The 13,642-nt window shown below is 46.0% G+C and overlaps 1 protein-coding gene and 1 long non-coding RNA gene across 3 annotated transcripts in view; one reads left to right on the top strand and one right to left on the bottom strand.

Moving 5' to 3' along the window:
- Window positions 1-13,642, bottom strand: part of LOC144671623 (uncharacterized) — a 1,108,978-nt gene that overhangs the window by 623,720 nt on the left and 471,616 nt on the right. The window lies entirely within an intron of this gene.
- usp2a (ubiquitin specific peptidase 2a) overlaps window positions 1-13,642 on the top strand; it is a 75,644-nt gene that overhangs the window by 52,972 nt on the left and 9,030 nt on the right. For both annotated transcript variants that reach the window (XM_078533489.1, XM_078533495.1), the window contains exons 2-8: window positions 6,680-6,730; window positions 8,205-8,328; window positions 8,695-8,806; window positions 9,000-9,110; window positions 9,919-9,983; window positions 10,136-10,239; window positions 12,577-12,657. In XM_078533489.1, coding sequence (XP_078389615.1) covers window positions 6,680-6,730; window positions 8,205-8,328; window positions 8,695-8,806; window positions 9,000-9,110; window positions 9,919-9,983; window positions 10,136-10,239; window positions 12,577-12,657 — 648 coding nt within the window. The remainder of the gene's footprint in view (window positions 1-6,679; window positions 6,731-8,204; window positions 8,329-8,694; window positions 8,807-8,999; window positions 9,111-9,918; window positions 9,984-10,135; window positions 10,240-12,576; window positions 12,658-13,642) is intronic.

Genomic DNA, 13,642 nt, shown 5'->3' with positions numbered 1-13,642 from the left:
AAATCACCCTCTGACCTGGGCTAATGATTTAAGCAGCCTTTCTGCAAAAGATGTAAGTGATTGTTTTCTGCTCGTTTAAGAACTCAATCGGGCACTGTTCCTCCTTCACCCTTTCTTCACCAGCAGATGCACCTTGATCCAAACATGTTCTGTCAGTCCCCTCCTCTCCTGAAGGTGCTGACTCTCACTGGGGTACAGGGTCCCCTCCTCTCCTGAAGGTGCTGACTCTCACTGGGGTACAGGTCCCCCTCCTCTCCTGAAGGTGCTGACTCTCACTGGGGTACAGGTCCCCTCCTCTCCTGAAGGTGCTGACTCTCACTGGGGTACAGGGTCCCCCACCTCTCCTGAAGGTGCTGACTCTCACTGGGGTACAGGTCCCCTCCTCTCCTGAAGGTGCTGACTCTCACTGGGGTACGGGGTCCCCTCCTCTCCTGAAGGTGCTGACTCTCACTGGGGTACAGGGTCCCCCTCCTCTCCTGAAGGTGCTGACTCTCACTGGGGTACAGGGTCCCCCTCCTCTCCTGAAGGTGCTGACTCTCACTGGGGTACAGGTCCCCTCCTCTCCTGAAGGTGCTGACTCTCACTGGGGTACAGGTCCCTTCCTCTCCTGAAGGTGCTGACTCTCACTGGGGTACGGGTCCCCCTCCTCTCCTGAAGGTGCTGACTCTCACTGGGGTACGGGGTCCCCCTCCTCTCCTGAAGGTGCTGACTCTCACTGGGGTACAGGTCCCCTCATCTCCTGAAGGTGCTGACTCTCACTGGGGTACAGGTCCCCTCCTCTCCTGAAGGTGCTGACTCACTGGTACAGATTGACAAACTGGCCATACTATGGCCACTGGCTTGGGACCCAGACCCATTCTCAGGTGAGACCAGATGGATCGTCACTGCTGAAACTCCTCACCATACACTTCAACCAGAGCCACAGGAAGGTGTTAAGGAGCAGGACCCCAGGCTACTGTTGCCACCTCCATCCCAATTAAAGGAGAGAGACTTGCATTGGTATGGCACCTTTCACAACCTCTGGACATCCTATTGAAATACTTTTTGAAATGTACTCCATTGTTGTAAGGTAGGAAACACCGCGGGACAAAAAACCCCAGAAACATCAATGTGATAATGACCAGATGATCAGTTTTTAGTGATATTGATTGAGGGATAAATATTGGCCGGGATATTGGGGAGAACGTGCCCACTGTTCTTTGAATACTGCTGTGGGATTATGTGCAGCCCCTTGTGAGGGCCTTGCTTTAATGTCTCATCATGAAAATTGGAGGGTTTCTAAATGTGGGCGGCATAAGCCGTGTTGCTGAATCTCACTCCTACCCGTTTTATACATGGTGTTCTAAATTAAAACTCTACCCCCACCCCCTCCTGCCCCTTCCCTCTTTAAAAGCTGAGAGTAAGTTGCTTGTTCTGGGCAGTCGGCAGAGAAAAGCAAATGCGTATGACGCTTGCTGGTAATGATGCCGGCCGGAGCTGATTGCAACTGGAGACAGATGAACAACCAGTTAATGAAAATGCTGTAACGTCAGAGGCTCCGAGACGTCATTGCAGCCGTCTATCATCTTAGCAAAAGGATTCTCAGCAGGGCTGCACTTGTTAGATTATCTCGGTGGCTATTTCTGTTCTCCTTGGCCTGGTTAGCTGTGTGTCCCTTGCTGTAGAGAGGAATGGCGATTGGTTTAAAAAAAAAAGCAAGCAATACACCTCGAGCATCAGTGTCTGGCTGCACAACTCTGTTCACAGCGAGTCGGTTTCTCTATCCAAACCTCAGCCCTGAAGATGTGAATTCTCTTTCTGATTGGATGACAATGTTGTTCTAGGGGTCACAAATGAACTTGTGACCTTTGTACAAGCAGTGTGATGTTTCTGTTCACACATGACCCTTTTCTAATCCTGATTCTCACTGTGAAGCACTGTTCCTCAGTCCTGTGGGCAAGTGACTTGGACAGAATCTGGTCAGATTTGCCTCAATCCCCTCCCTACTCTCCCAAATATCCAGCCAATTCTGGCCCAGGTTGTTCCTACACTGTCTGATTCAACAAGCTGCCTGTTTTCCACACCCTCCCCACCACTGCTTAAAGTCGTTAAATATAACGCAAAGCAAATGATGCTGAAACTCTGAAATAAAAACAGAGAATTCAGCAGGTCAGGCAGCATCTGTGTGGAGAGTAGCGGGGTTAACATTTCAGGTCGATGACTTTATCTGAACAGTGCTGTGCACCTTTTCTATGAATTTGTCCTTTAGAAAGTGGTAAGAATATGGAATTCATTATCCATAAGGAGCACCTTGAGATGAATAATGTTTAAGAGGAAGTTATATAAACTCATGAGGGAGAAAGGGCCAGAATGACATGCTGAGAGGGTGAGATGAAGATGAGTGGGAGGAGATGCATTTGGAGCATAAAGATCAGCATGGACCTGTTGTGTTATTGGGAATTTACAGATATGTCTCTAAATTGGAAATAATAAAATCAAACGTTCTCAAAGAGTAGAGTTTTTAGGATATTTCACTTTCTCTGTGTTTATTAAAAAATAATAAAGGAGAGGAATAAACCCTGTAATCGAGGAATAAACCCCTTTTGAGGTAAGGACTCTGAGTGAAATGCGAAGGGGCTGCAGGAAAATGAACTGTGAGCTTTGCGTTTTGAGTCATGGTGATGTTGAGATTGTAGTACCAGCAGATGTGGATGTACAGAATGAATAAAATCTTACAATAACCAAAGAGTAGTGGGACTAAAGAAATCTTGACCGAAGGCAGAAAAATCATCAAGTGACATCAGAAAAAATGGACTGGGTGTTGTTTTTAAAAATAAGAAAAATATGGCTGCATCCATGGCTTTGGTATAAAGCGTCATCCAATTGTCGAGGAGCCCACCCTGACACTGACCCTCCGACAGTGCAGCGCCTGCCCCCCAACATCCCTGACCAGGGTGCGTCAGCCTGGATTTTATGTTGAAATTTCTGGAGTGGGACTAGAACCCATGATCTTCTGATTCAGAGGTGAGAATGTTGCCCACGAACCTGAGCTTGAACTGTATGTTTATATAAGCAGTTCCCTGTGCAGCCTTATTTTCTTTACCCCTCCGGCAACCAGCCTGAGGATTAGCCCAGTATTTTTTAATTGTTAAGGACCCTTTGATGTCAAGAGTTTGAGTCAACTTCCAGAGAAAGTTCCCAGTCAGGCAATGAACCCTACTGCATTGGTGCAGCCTGTGATAAGCTCTGTGCCCCACTGCACCTTTATTAAGCAGGTTCTTATTGCACTGGGAGGTTGGGGTGTGACAGTAAGTTAGCTGCAATTAAAGGGATTGTGAAAGGCTAATACAATTGCAGAAGGTCAATTTTCAAATTGCCCATGTTTGCTGGTGAGGAATTCCAGTATTTGCCTTAATAACGAAGCTTTCAAAATCTGAACTTCCTTTAAATGATTTCTCTGAGGACAGAGGCATGCAGACAGAGAGACAGCTCTCTGGAGCAGTTTGGGCATTAGCTGTTGCCTTATTGGCAGCACTCTCACCTGAGTCAGATTGTCAAGGGTCCTTCGGTCTGTCCGCAAGCATGACCCAGACCTCCCTGTCGCTTGCCATTTCAACACTCCACCCTGCTCTCATGCCCACATGTCCGTCCTTGGCTTGCTGCATTGTTCCAGTGAAGCTCAACGCAAACTGGAGGAACAGCACCTCATCTTCCGACTAGGCACTTTACAGCCTTCCGGACTGAATATTGAGTTCAACAATTTCAGATCATGAACTCTCTCCTCCATCCTCACCCACTTTCCAATCCCCCTTTTTTCCAATAATTTATATAGATTTTTCTTTTCCCACCTATTTCCATTATTTTTAAATGTATTTCCATCCATTGTTTTATCTCTACCTTTTAGCCTATTTTGATCTCTTCACCCCACCTCCACTAGGGCTATCTGTACCTTGCTTGTCCTGCTTTCTACCCTTAATTAGCAGATTCCTTAGATAATATCACCACCTTCAACACCTCTTTGTCCTTTTGTCTATGACAGCTTTTGCCTATCTCCACCTATCACTGGTCCCCTATCCAGCTCTACTTGTCCCACCCCCCTTAAACCAGCTTATATTTCACCTCTCTTCTATTTTTCCTTAGTTCTGTTGAAGAGTCATACGGACTCTAAACGTTAACTGTGTTCCTCTCCGCAGATGCTGCCAGACCTGCTGAGTTTTTCCAGGTATTTTTATTTTTGTCATGGGTTCAAGTCCAGGTCTTAAGCACAAAAATCAAGGCTGACACTTGAGTGCAGTAGAGGGAATACTGCACTGTTGGAGGTGCCGTCTTTTGGATGACGTGTTTAGACAAGGCCCCTTTGTGCCCTCTCAGGTGGGTATAAAAGATCCCAAGGCACTAGTTCAAAGAAGAGAAGGAGAGTTATCCCCAGTGCCCTGGTCAATATTTATCCTCAGCCAACATCATTAAAACAGCCAGTCTGGTCATTATCTCACTGCTGTTTGAGTCCTCACTGTACAAATTGGTGGCTGTGTTTCCTGTGTTACAATTCTTCAAAAGTACTTGATTGGCTGTAAAGGGCATGGAAGGTTTTTTTTTAGAAATGCAAATCTTTCCTTTTTTTCAGAATTAGTGAAATCAACTTTGCCCACAAGGTTTGTCTGGTTTATTCACTACTTTTACTACAGTACAAACAGGAATGGCCTAATATTGACTTTCTTGGTGTTGATCAAGTTTGAAGCAAAAGTAGAGACTAGTCTGGACTGTTCCCTAGTCCAGTTTCAGCTTCAGCTTCAGCACTGCAGGGTAGCAAAGGGAAGTAAAATGGCCAGGGTCTCTGCTCCTGATCTCCATGCAGTGGCTTCTGCTGCAGAGTGTGGATGGATGCTAGTTTTGGAGAGGATTAGGGTAAGCTATGATGCCTCTCTCTTGTTTGCAGCACGTCGGTGGTTACTATCTGAAGAATGGCTGAGTGCTCAAGTACAGGAGCCCCAGCAAGAAGCAGTACTCTCCTGAGAGATCAGTAAACTTGGGGACCGGGGTTGCGGACTGGAGACATCTCCCTTGGAACCTGGCATTCTCTGGATCATTATTTTACCAAGGCTCCTTACTCAGCTAGCTGTAGAGAAGGATTAGTATTTCCAGGGTAGGGGAGTGTCGATGGGACAGAGACCTTTTCAATAAAATCCAAGCACTGAAAGCCATAAGTGGAAACAAAGGGAACAGAGACAGAGATAATCAGCCTGATGTTGGAAGAAATTCAAGAGAAGTTTCCATGATTGCTTGGTCTTTGGTTCCTGGCCCACAAGCTGTGCCTCCCTCTTCATTTTCAAAAATTAAAACTCAGTTATAATAAACCGGGAGGAGCTTGAAATCCCACTAACTGGTTTGGTTAGAGTGAGTGGTACAGGACTTCCCAACTTGTGGGTATCTGTATGGTTGAAGCACATGTTGGCACTTCCAGAACATCCAGAAAACAATTTTTCAAATTGTTTTCTGGGGTGTTGGTGTCACTGCATTTATTGCCCGTCCTTAATTGCCCTTGAGAACCGAGTATTTTGCTCGGCCATTTCGGAGGGCAGTTAAGAGTCAACCACATTGCTGTGGGTCTGGAGTCACATGTAGGCCAGACCAGGTAAGGACAGCAGATTTCCTTCCCTAAAGGACATTAGTGAACCAGATGGGTTTTTACAACAATCGATAGTTTCACATCCAGCTTTAATTCCAGATTTTTATTAATTAAATTTAAATTCTACCAGCTGCTGTGGTGGGATTTGAGCCAAGCCCTAGAACACTAGGCTGGGCCTCTGGATTACCAGCCCAGTGACATTGCCACTACGCCACCTTCTCCCCTCCCCAGGTGATAGGGAAATAGTCTCAATGTAGCTCACTCTTGCCTCCAGTTCATGAGATCATGGGATTGAGTCCCACCCCCACCCCAGAGACCCAAGCACACAATCTAGGCTAATGTACTGAGTGCAAAACCGAGCAAGCGCTGCACTGTCAGAGGTGCCGTTTTTCAGATGATACAATAAACTTGAAGCTCCATTTACCTTCTTGAGTGGAAGTCAAAGCTCCCATGGCACACTGAATGAACATGAGTTCTTGGTCAACATTCTTCCCTTAACACCACATGAAACTGGTAACTGGTCATTTATCTAATTGGTATCTGTTGGGTCTCCGCTGTGTACAAAAAAACCAACAAAATAACTGGACTTCAGAGGTAATCTGTGTGAGGCACTTTGGGACATTGTTCAGTGAAGTGATCAGTTGCTGCAAATGCAAACCTCCCCTTTACAATGGGATTACTGGACAGTGACATCCAGTGTAGATTTATCCACGAGCAAAGGGTGTGTGGGTGAGATATCAGAGCCTGTGAGGACCCGTACCCTGGTCAGAGCCGGTACCTTTGATCATTGAGAGTAAAACTCCGATGGGGGGGCTCAAATGTTCAGCACTTGTGGGGTTAATAAGCCTCCATGTCAGGACATGTTTAATGGGAGTTCCCTTTGTTGTATGAATGGCCCGGAGAACATTGAGTGCCAGGATTAGTGGCATTGCTGATGTTTACTCCAGCTGTGATTTAAAGCCTTAGTTCCATATTTCCAACTGATTCAAAGCCCAAACCGACTCCGACTGGTAAACTATTATATCCGAAAATTTAAAACTCCCATTTAATCTTTGTTCCTATTTTGTTTTTCAGAATTCAAAAACCAGCCAGGGTCTTGTGGGCCTTCGGAATCTGGGCAACACAGTGAGTTTCATTTTTCAGTCAAAACGGATTACCTCGATTGTGGATAATCTCCAGAAGTTGGCATTTATTTAAGAGTGAACTTTGCAGTTGGTTTGCTTGGTTTAAAAGGGGCTTCATGTCCAATGGTGTTGGGCAGGGGAAGGCGGGGCCAGCTGAGGTTAGGCAGATCTATGATCAAAGGCTTTAACTTCCCCAAATGGGCAAATGTGAGAATGAGAATAGACAGTATGTGTTGTGTGCTATTCCACTGTGGGGGCATCACATCACAGTATAGTCTTGTTCTGAAACAAAATCCACACCAGTTTTCCAGTGAGGGTTCCTGAAGCGATCAGAAGCAGGAGCTCTGAACGATTTCTCACCCGCCTCATAGCCCCTGGGGTACTGAGCATTGGAAGTGTTAGACTGTTCCCAAACTGAGATCAGTTACCACAATGAAGTGACACTGGGGAAAGTATTCATCAGCTGACACATTTTGGGATTGTGAATCTGGTTATAATGTGGGGGAGTGGAGCTCATTGTGTTGGAAGCTGATGGGTGGCTTGAGTATTCACACAACAGTGGTATCAAAAACAGAAGACAGTCAAAGTACAAGAGAGCTTGGAACTCAAACCCAAAACAGTGCGTGTTGATTAAACACCGGCTGGATGTTCCGGTGTTGTGGGAATGGTGGCTTGGGATTTGCAAACATACGCCTGTATTCGAGACACCTGTCTTTACATCTGTTTTATAAACAAACTGAAGTGTCCGCTCTGTTCATTCAGGCTGTTTTAAAACAAGGCTCCTAAAAGCAAATCCTCAGAGGCAGGTCAGCTACAGGTTGGAAGAAGTGGGGGTGGCGAAGGAAAGTGGGTCACAAGACAGCTGGCAGTGTCTCTGGGACGAAGCCTATAGGAACTGTAACTCCCTCAGACTCCTGTAATTCATGCAGATACAGGGAAACTGCTGGATATCGGTCCAAAGTCCAAGCCGGAGTACCACCCACTGCTGGGGCCTCCTGACTCAAGAATAATTCTACCTCAGTCACAGGCGGCCTCCATAGAATAGGAGATGTGATGGGGAATCCAGAGGAGGGGAGACAGCAGGGTAGTGTGAGTGTGTGAGATGGACGTGTTTCCATATCCTGGAATTTGTTATGACCCAGTTTTGTTTTCCTGCTCTGTCTCCTTAGGGTTGCAGCTCTCGGTAGCCGCTGACCATAAACTCTGCCCCTGCCTCAAGGAGCCAGACTGGTTTTTGGTTTTGTTTTTACGATTGCCAGTCTGTCCTCGGAGTGAAAGCTGTCCTGCCCATGGCAGTGCCCCAGAGAGCTGCAGCCTGTTGCTATGCAGAATAGCCAGGAGCTCCCGGTCTGTTCTGGCTGTAAGCACTGGTCCCGTTCGTTCCATCCTACCAGCCTCCGTGTGAATCCCACCTGCTCTCCTCACCTCCTTTTCGTTAGTGTAGCCGCTAATGTTCCTTTCTTTTTTTGATGCAGTGTTTCATGAACTCCATCCTGCAGTGTTTGAGCAACACCCGGGAGCTGCGGGATTATTGTATTCAGAACACCTACCGGCGAGAACTCAACAACCGCAGTCGCACCAACACCGCGCTGATGGAGGGTAAGCGCTCCCGTGTGATGGCCGAGGGCTATGGAGAGGCCAATAAATCTCTACCTCCTAAACCAGCCCCCCACCACCCTCCCACTCCAATTGCTTCAAAATAAAGCAAAGTGTTTTACAGTTCTGAGCTTGGCCTCTGGGGTGTCTCGCACATCACCAAGCTCTCACCGTCTGGAATACCATCACCAAATGGCGCTAACCAATCACTGTAGGCATCAATTACAAAGGCAATGTCATTGATAATATGCTGAATGACCTCCTCCGGCGCTGAATTATTCTATCATAATGCTTAAAATAATTTGAGTATCCCTCAGCCTGCACTGACCAATGTCACTAAAGCTCATCAGTCTTTGTTCTCTCCTGTAGAATTTGCAAAGCTTCTCCAGGCCCTGTGGACATCATCCAGCAACGACCCTATCAGCCCTTCGGAGTTTAAAACACAAATCCAGAAATACGCCCCGCGGTTTGTGGGATACAAGTAAGTGACATCCAAAATATAAAGTAGTCAGGGCTGAAAACTGTTAGCACAGTTCCTGCCACCTGGGCTTGACTCATTCTCTTGCATTAAAGTTCCTCTGAGTCCTGGGTAATGATGAAAGTTGCTATATAAATGCAAGTTTATTTGTTCTTCCTTACCAGACCTTAATTTTGAAATGTTTTTGCTCATTCAGTCAACAGGATGCCCAGGAGTTTCTGCGTTTCTTACTGGACGGGCTTCACAATGAAGTGAACAGAGTCTCGGTCCGTTCCAAGGCTACAGCAGACGACCTGGACCACCTTCTGTAAGTGTCAGTAATCTACCCGTATGCTCCCTACTTGTCCATTAACCTCTTGCAGCTGCCTCCATGCAGATTACCTGTGCTGAGTGCTTGAGTTTTATTCTGTGCAGGATCCAGTTCACAATCTTCCTATTTCAGTTTAATTTTGGGGTGGGGTGCGTGTGGCCCCTGAAGTTTCGAGTTTCTTAGAATTTACAGCACAGAAACAGGTCATTTGGCCACACTTATTTACGCTTCACACAAGCTCCTTCTCACCCTCCTGCACCTAAACACATCAGCATAGCTTTCTGTTCCCTTCTCCTCCTCGAGATTACCAAGCTTCCCCTTAAATGCATTATGCTATTTGCCTCACTACCCCTTGCTCCAATAAATTGTTATTTCTGTCCTCTTGCAAATATAACTTCCTAGTAACTCTCCTTTAGTTTTATTTACATCCCCAATTTAGCCAACCCTATGTCCAATTATTGCCCTGCAACATTCTAGAGTCAACTTTTGGGGTGATTGAAAGTGCTGATTGAGATGAGTACAATGTCCCTCTGCTCCTCGTTCCCCTGATATTGCAGCTATGGCCTGAGTGTGTTAGGTTGTAGAAATTTGGAAAAGAGGTATTGCCCTGATCTAACTCCCACCCAGGCACTGCCCCTAACTCACTTTGTGTGCTTCATTTTTACTGTGAGAAAAATGTTTTTCAAATTCAGAAGTTTTTCTAATTAATTAAAGAATTTAGGAAAATGTAATAATGGTGGTGTGCGGTGAAAGAGTTTGGCGTCTGATGTGGGCACTCAGTTTAAATTTTCCTCTCCACCTCTAGTGATGATGAAAAGGGGAGAAGAATGTGGAGGAAATACCTGGAGAGAGAGGATAGTCGGATTGTAGGTGAGTGCAGCACATTCAGGTTCCCACATGAACGGAACGAGGTTTGGGCGCGTGATTGCGTAGATCAGAATTGCGAATGTCAGGAAAATTCTGGGGGAAGTATCTGATTTTGTTTTTTCCAAAGAGTAACTTGGATGATTTGTGTTTTCCAGATCATTTTGTGGGCCAGTTGAAAAGTTCCCTCACCTGCAGTGAGTGCGGCTACTGCTCCACAGTGTTTGATCCTTTCTGGGACCTGTCACTGCCCATCTCGAAGGTGAGATACTAAAGTACCAGCATACACCTCGACTGTTGCTGCGTTTCTGCAGTGTCAATATCTGAAAAAGAGCGTTTTTATAGGATGCAGTTACATCAGGTTCGCATTCTGGGTAGGCTGACAAATGTGCACCAGAGGAAGCAAGAGTGTGGAGGTAATAGCACCTGATAAACAGCAGAGGAGCTGCTAATATTCAGATGCTATTTGACCATAGGAACATCCTTTACCTGTAACTATTACCCAGGAAACAGCCATGGTGCCATCACTATACACAGTCAAACCCTTGGAAAGAGAAGTGAAACACTAGGGGTGGAAGATTACAGCCCCATCACAGCGGGGGTGGGGCCATAAAATGTGGCAGACCGTTCAAAAGCCCAATGACTTTGGCGGGACCGTAATATCCAGCTGGCTTAAAGTTCTACCCTAGGGGTTGACTGTTAGAACACCTCTGTTTCCATAACAACTGAGCTCAACAGAAGAGGGATGAAAGCCTCAGTGCCTGCTTTCCTATTCATTCTCGATGTGGCATTTATTGCCCATTTAATTGTAGCTGGCTTGCTAGACCTCTTCAGAATCAGACATGTTGGTGTTGGACTGGAGTCACATATAGGCCTGCAGCTGTACAGGGCCTTGGTGAGACCACACCTGGTGCATTGTGTGCAGTTTTGATCTCCTTTCCTAAGAATACTTACCATAGAGGGGGTGCAGCGAAGGTTCACCAGACTGATTTCTGGGATGGCAGGATTGTCATATGAGGAGAGATTGGGCTGACTAGGCCCTGTATTCACTGGAGTTTAGAAGAATGAGAGGGGATCTCATTGAAACATATAAAATTCTGACAGGGCTGGACAGACTGGATGCAGGGTGATGTTTCCTCTAACTCGGTGGGTGGGGTGCGGTGTCTAGAACAAGGAGCCACAGTCTCAGGATATAGGGTAGACCATTTAGGACTGAGATGAGGAGAAAATTCTTCACTCAGAGGGTGGTGAACCTGTGGAATTCTCACCACAGATCCCTGTGGAGGCCAAGTCACTGAATGTGTTTAAGAAGGAAATAGATTGATTTCTAGACTCTAAAGGCATCAAGGGTTTCGGGGAGAGTGGGGGAGTACGGCGTTGAGATATAGGATCAGCCACGATCATATTGAATGGCTGAGCAGGCTCAAAGGGCCGAATGGCCTACTCCTATGTTTTTAATAGACGAGGACAACAGGTTCCTTTCCAGAAAGGGAACCAGCTAGGTTATCACAACCATCGGGCAGATTCATGCTCTCTTTTACTGAGACCAACTTATTCATTTATTACCTATTCCAGATTCATTTTTTAAAACTGAATTGAAAGTTCTCAAGCTAGCCTGGTGGGGTGCGAACTCACTCGCTCTGGGTTATTAGTTATCATCTCTGGATTATTATCTCAGTAATGTAACCACACAATACCACCAGACCCTTTACTGTGTTACATGTGTTAATTCCTCCTGGGTAAAATGTGTGCTGTCTAACTCTAGTATGATGTCAGAATGTGTGCAAAGGGCAGTGACTGTGCCTGGAGCTTGGGATGATCCCTTGCATGGTGTGGGAGAGTTATGTTGGGTTTGTGTCAGTCGACAGGTGCAGGAGGAAATGTGAGCAATCCTAATCTCCGAATACCAGCAAACTCCTTCCTCATTCGCAGCCAGACACAGGGAACTAGGGTGACAGATTAACAATAGCTGGTCATGTGTAGAGAGAACAAAACAGAGTGAATGTTTCGGGTCAAGGACCTGTCTGTCCTGAAGAAAGGCTCTAGACCTGAAACGTTATCTCTGTTTCTCTCTCCACAGATGCTGCCAGACCTGCTGAGTATTTCCAGCATTTCCTGATTTTATTGCAGATCTCCAGCACCTGCAGTATTTTATCTTTGTTGACCGATTAACAATCTTGTTTGGAGCTTGTACATCTTTTTTTGGTGGAAAGTCTTCAACCTTCCTTCAGTGTGGCAGGACCCCCAACTCCTCCTGAATAAAGGGAGCAATGCTATTGTGAATAATTAGTTTATTTTTCTGTCACCATTACCACATTCCTTTCAATTGCGTTCTGCAACCCTTTAGGTATTGCTGCCTTCCCAGTTGTTGTTGCTTTTAGCCTAGAGAACTTTGGACAAGTTGCTCGTGTGTCTGTTGAAATGAGGGGAGCAGCTCTAGGTGCAAAGGTCACCTGTGACCTTAACCCTTCAGCCGCCAACTTAATCACACCCAATCAGTTTCTAGTGTTTTGACTCTGCTGATGTCTCATTGTTGTCAACCGTTTTCATAAAATGTCCTATGTTGCTTATTTATTCCTGGCTGTTGGTCCTTTTGCAGAAGGGTTATGGGGAAGTTTCGCTGATGGATTGTATAAGACTATTCACCAAAGAGGATGTTCTGGATGGAGATGAAAAGCCGGTGAGTTGACCTTTGCCCTTGCCCGGTTACTCTCTTTTGTTACTGCTTGGCCTTGTGGAAAGCACCTGAGGTTACATACATATGGAATAGGAGCAGGAGTAGGCCATTCGGCCCCTCGAGCCTGCTCCGCCATTCAATAAGATCATGGCTGATCTGTTTGTGTTTCGAATTCCACATTCCCATCTACCCCCGATAACCTTAGATTCTTCCTAGGCAAGGGAATCAATCTACCTCCACCTTTAAAATATTCACTGACCCCACTTCCACCACCTTCTGAGGCAGAGAGTTCCAAAGTCGCACAACCCTCTGAGATAAAAAAAATTCTCCTCAACTCTGTCCTAAAAGGGCGACCCCTAATTTTAAAACACTGCCCCCTAGTTCTGGACTCACCCACAAGAGGAAACATCCTTTCCACGTCCAGCTTGTCGAGGCCGTTCAGGATCTTGTATACTTCAATCAAATCACCCCTCACACTTCTAAACTCCAGTGGAAACAAGCCCAGTCTGTCCCACCTTTCCTCATAAGACAACCCACTCATTCCAGGTATCAATCTATTAAACCTCCTCTGAACCGCCTCCAATGCATTTACATCCTTCAATAAGGAGACCAAAACTGCCCACAGAATTCCAGATGTGGTCTTGCCAATGCCAGTAACCATGGCAGTTATAAAAATTCATTCTCAGGGTGTAGTCATCATTGGCAAGACTGGCATGTTTAGCCTATTCGAGGCTTGTCTGAGAAGGATGGTGGGCTGCCCTCTTGAAATGTCACAGTCTGTGAAGTGAAGTTGCTCCCACAGTGTTGATAGGTAGGGTGAGGGATGACAGTGGAGGGTGAGGTTCTGAATTTTGGGGCCAGGATTATTGGGTAGAGGAGTTAACAATTCGGGTCAGGCTCAAACTCTACTTCCGCTCTGACTAAAAAAAGAGGAAAAATTTTGAAATAGGAGATTAACCTGAGACAATTTTGCAAACATGGAATAGGA

Source organism: Cetorhinus maximus, chromosome 2 (genome assembly GCF_964194155.1).
Source record: "Cetorhinus maximus chromosome 2, sCetMax3.hap1.1, whole genome shotgun sequence".
NCBI lineage: Eukaryota > Metazoa > Chordata > Chondrichthyes > Lamniformes > Cetorhinidae > Cetorhinus > Cetorhinus maximus.
This window is presented reverse-complemented; position numbering and strand designations above follow the sequence as displayed.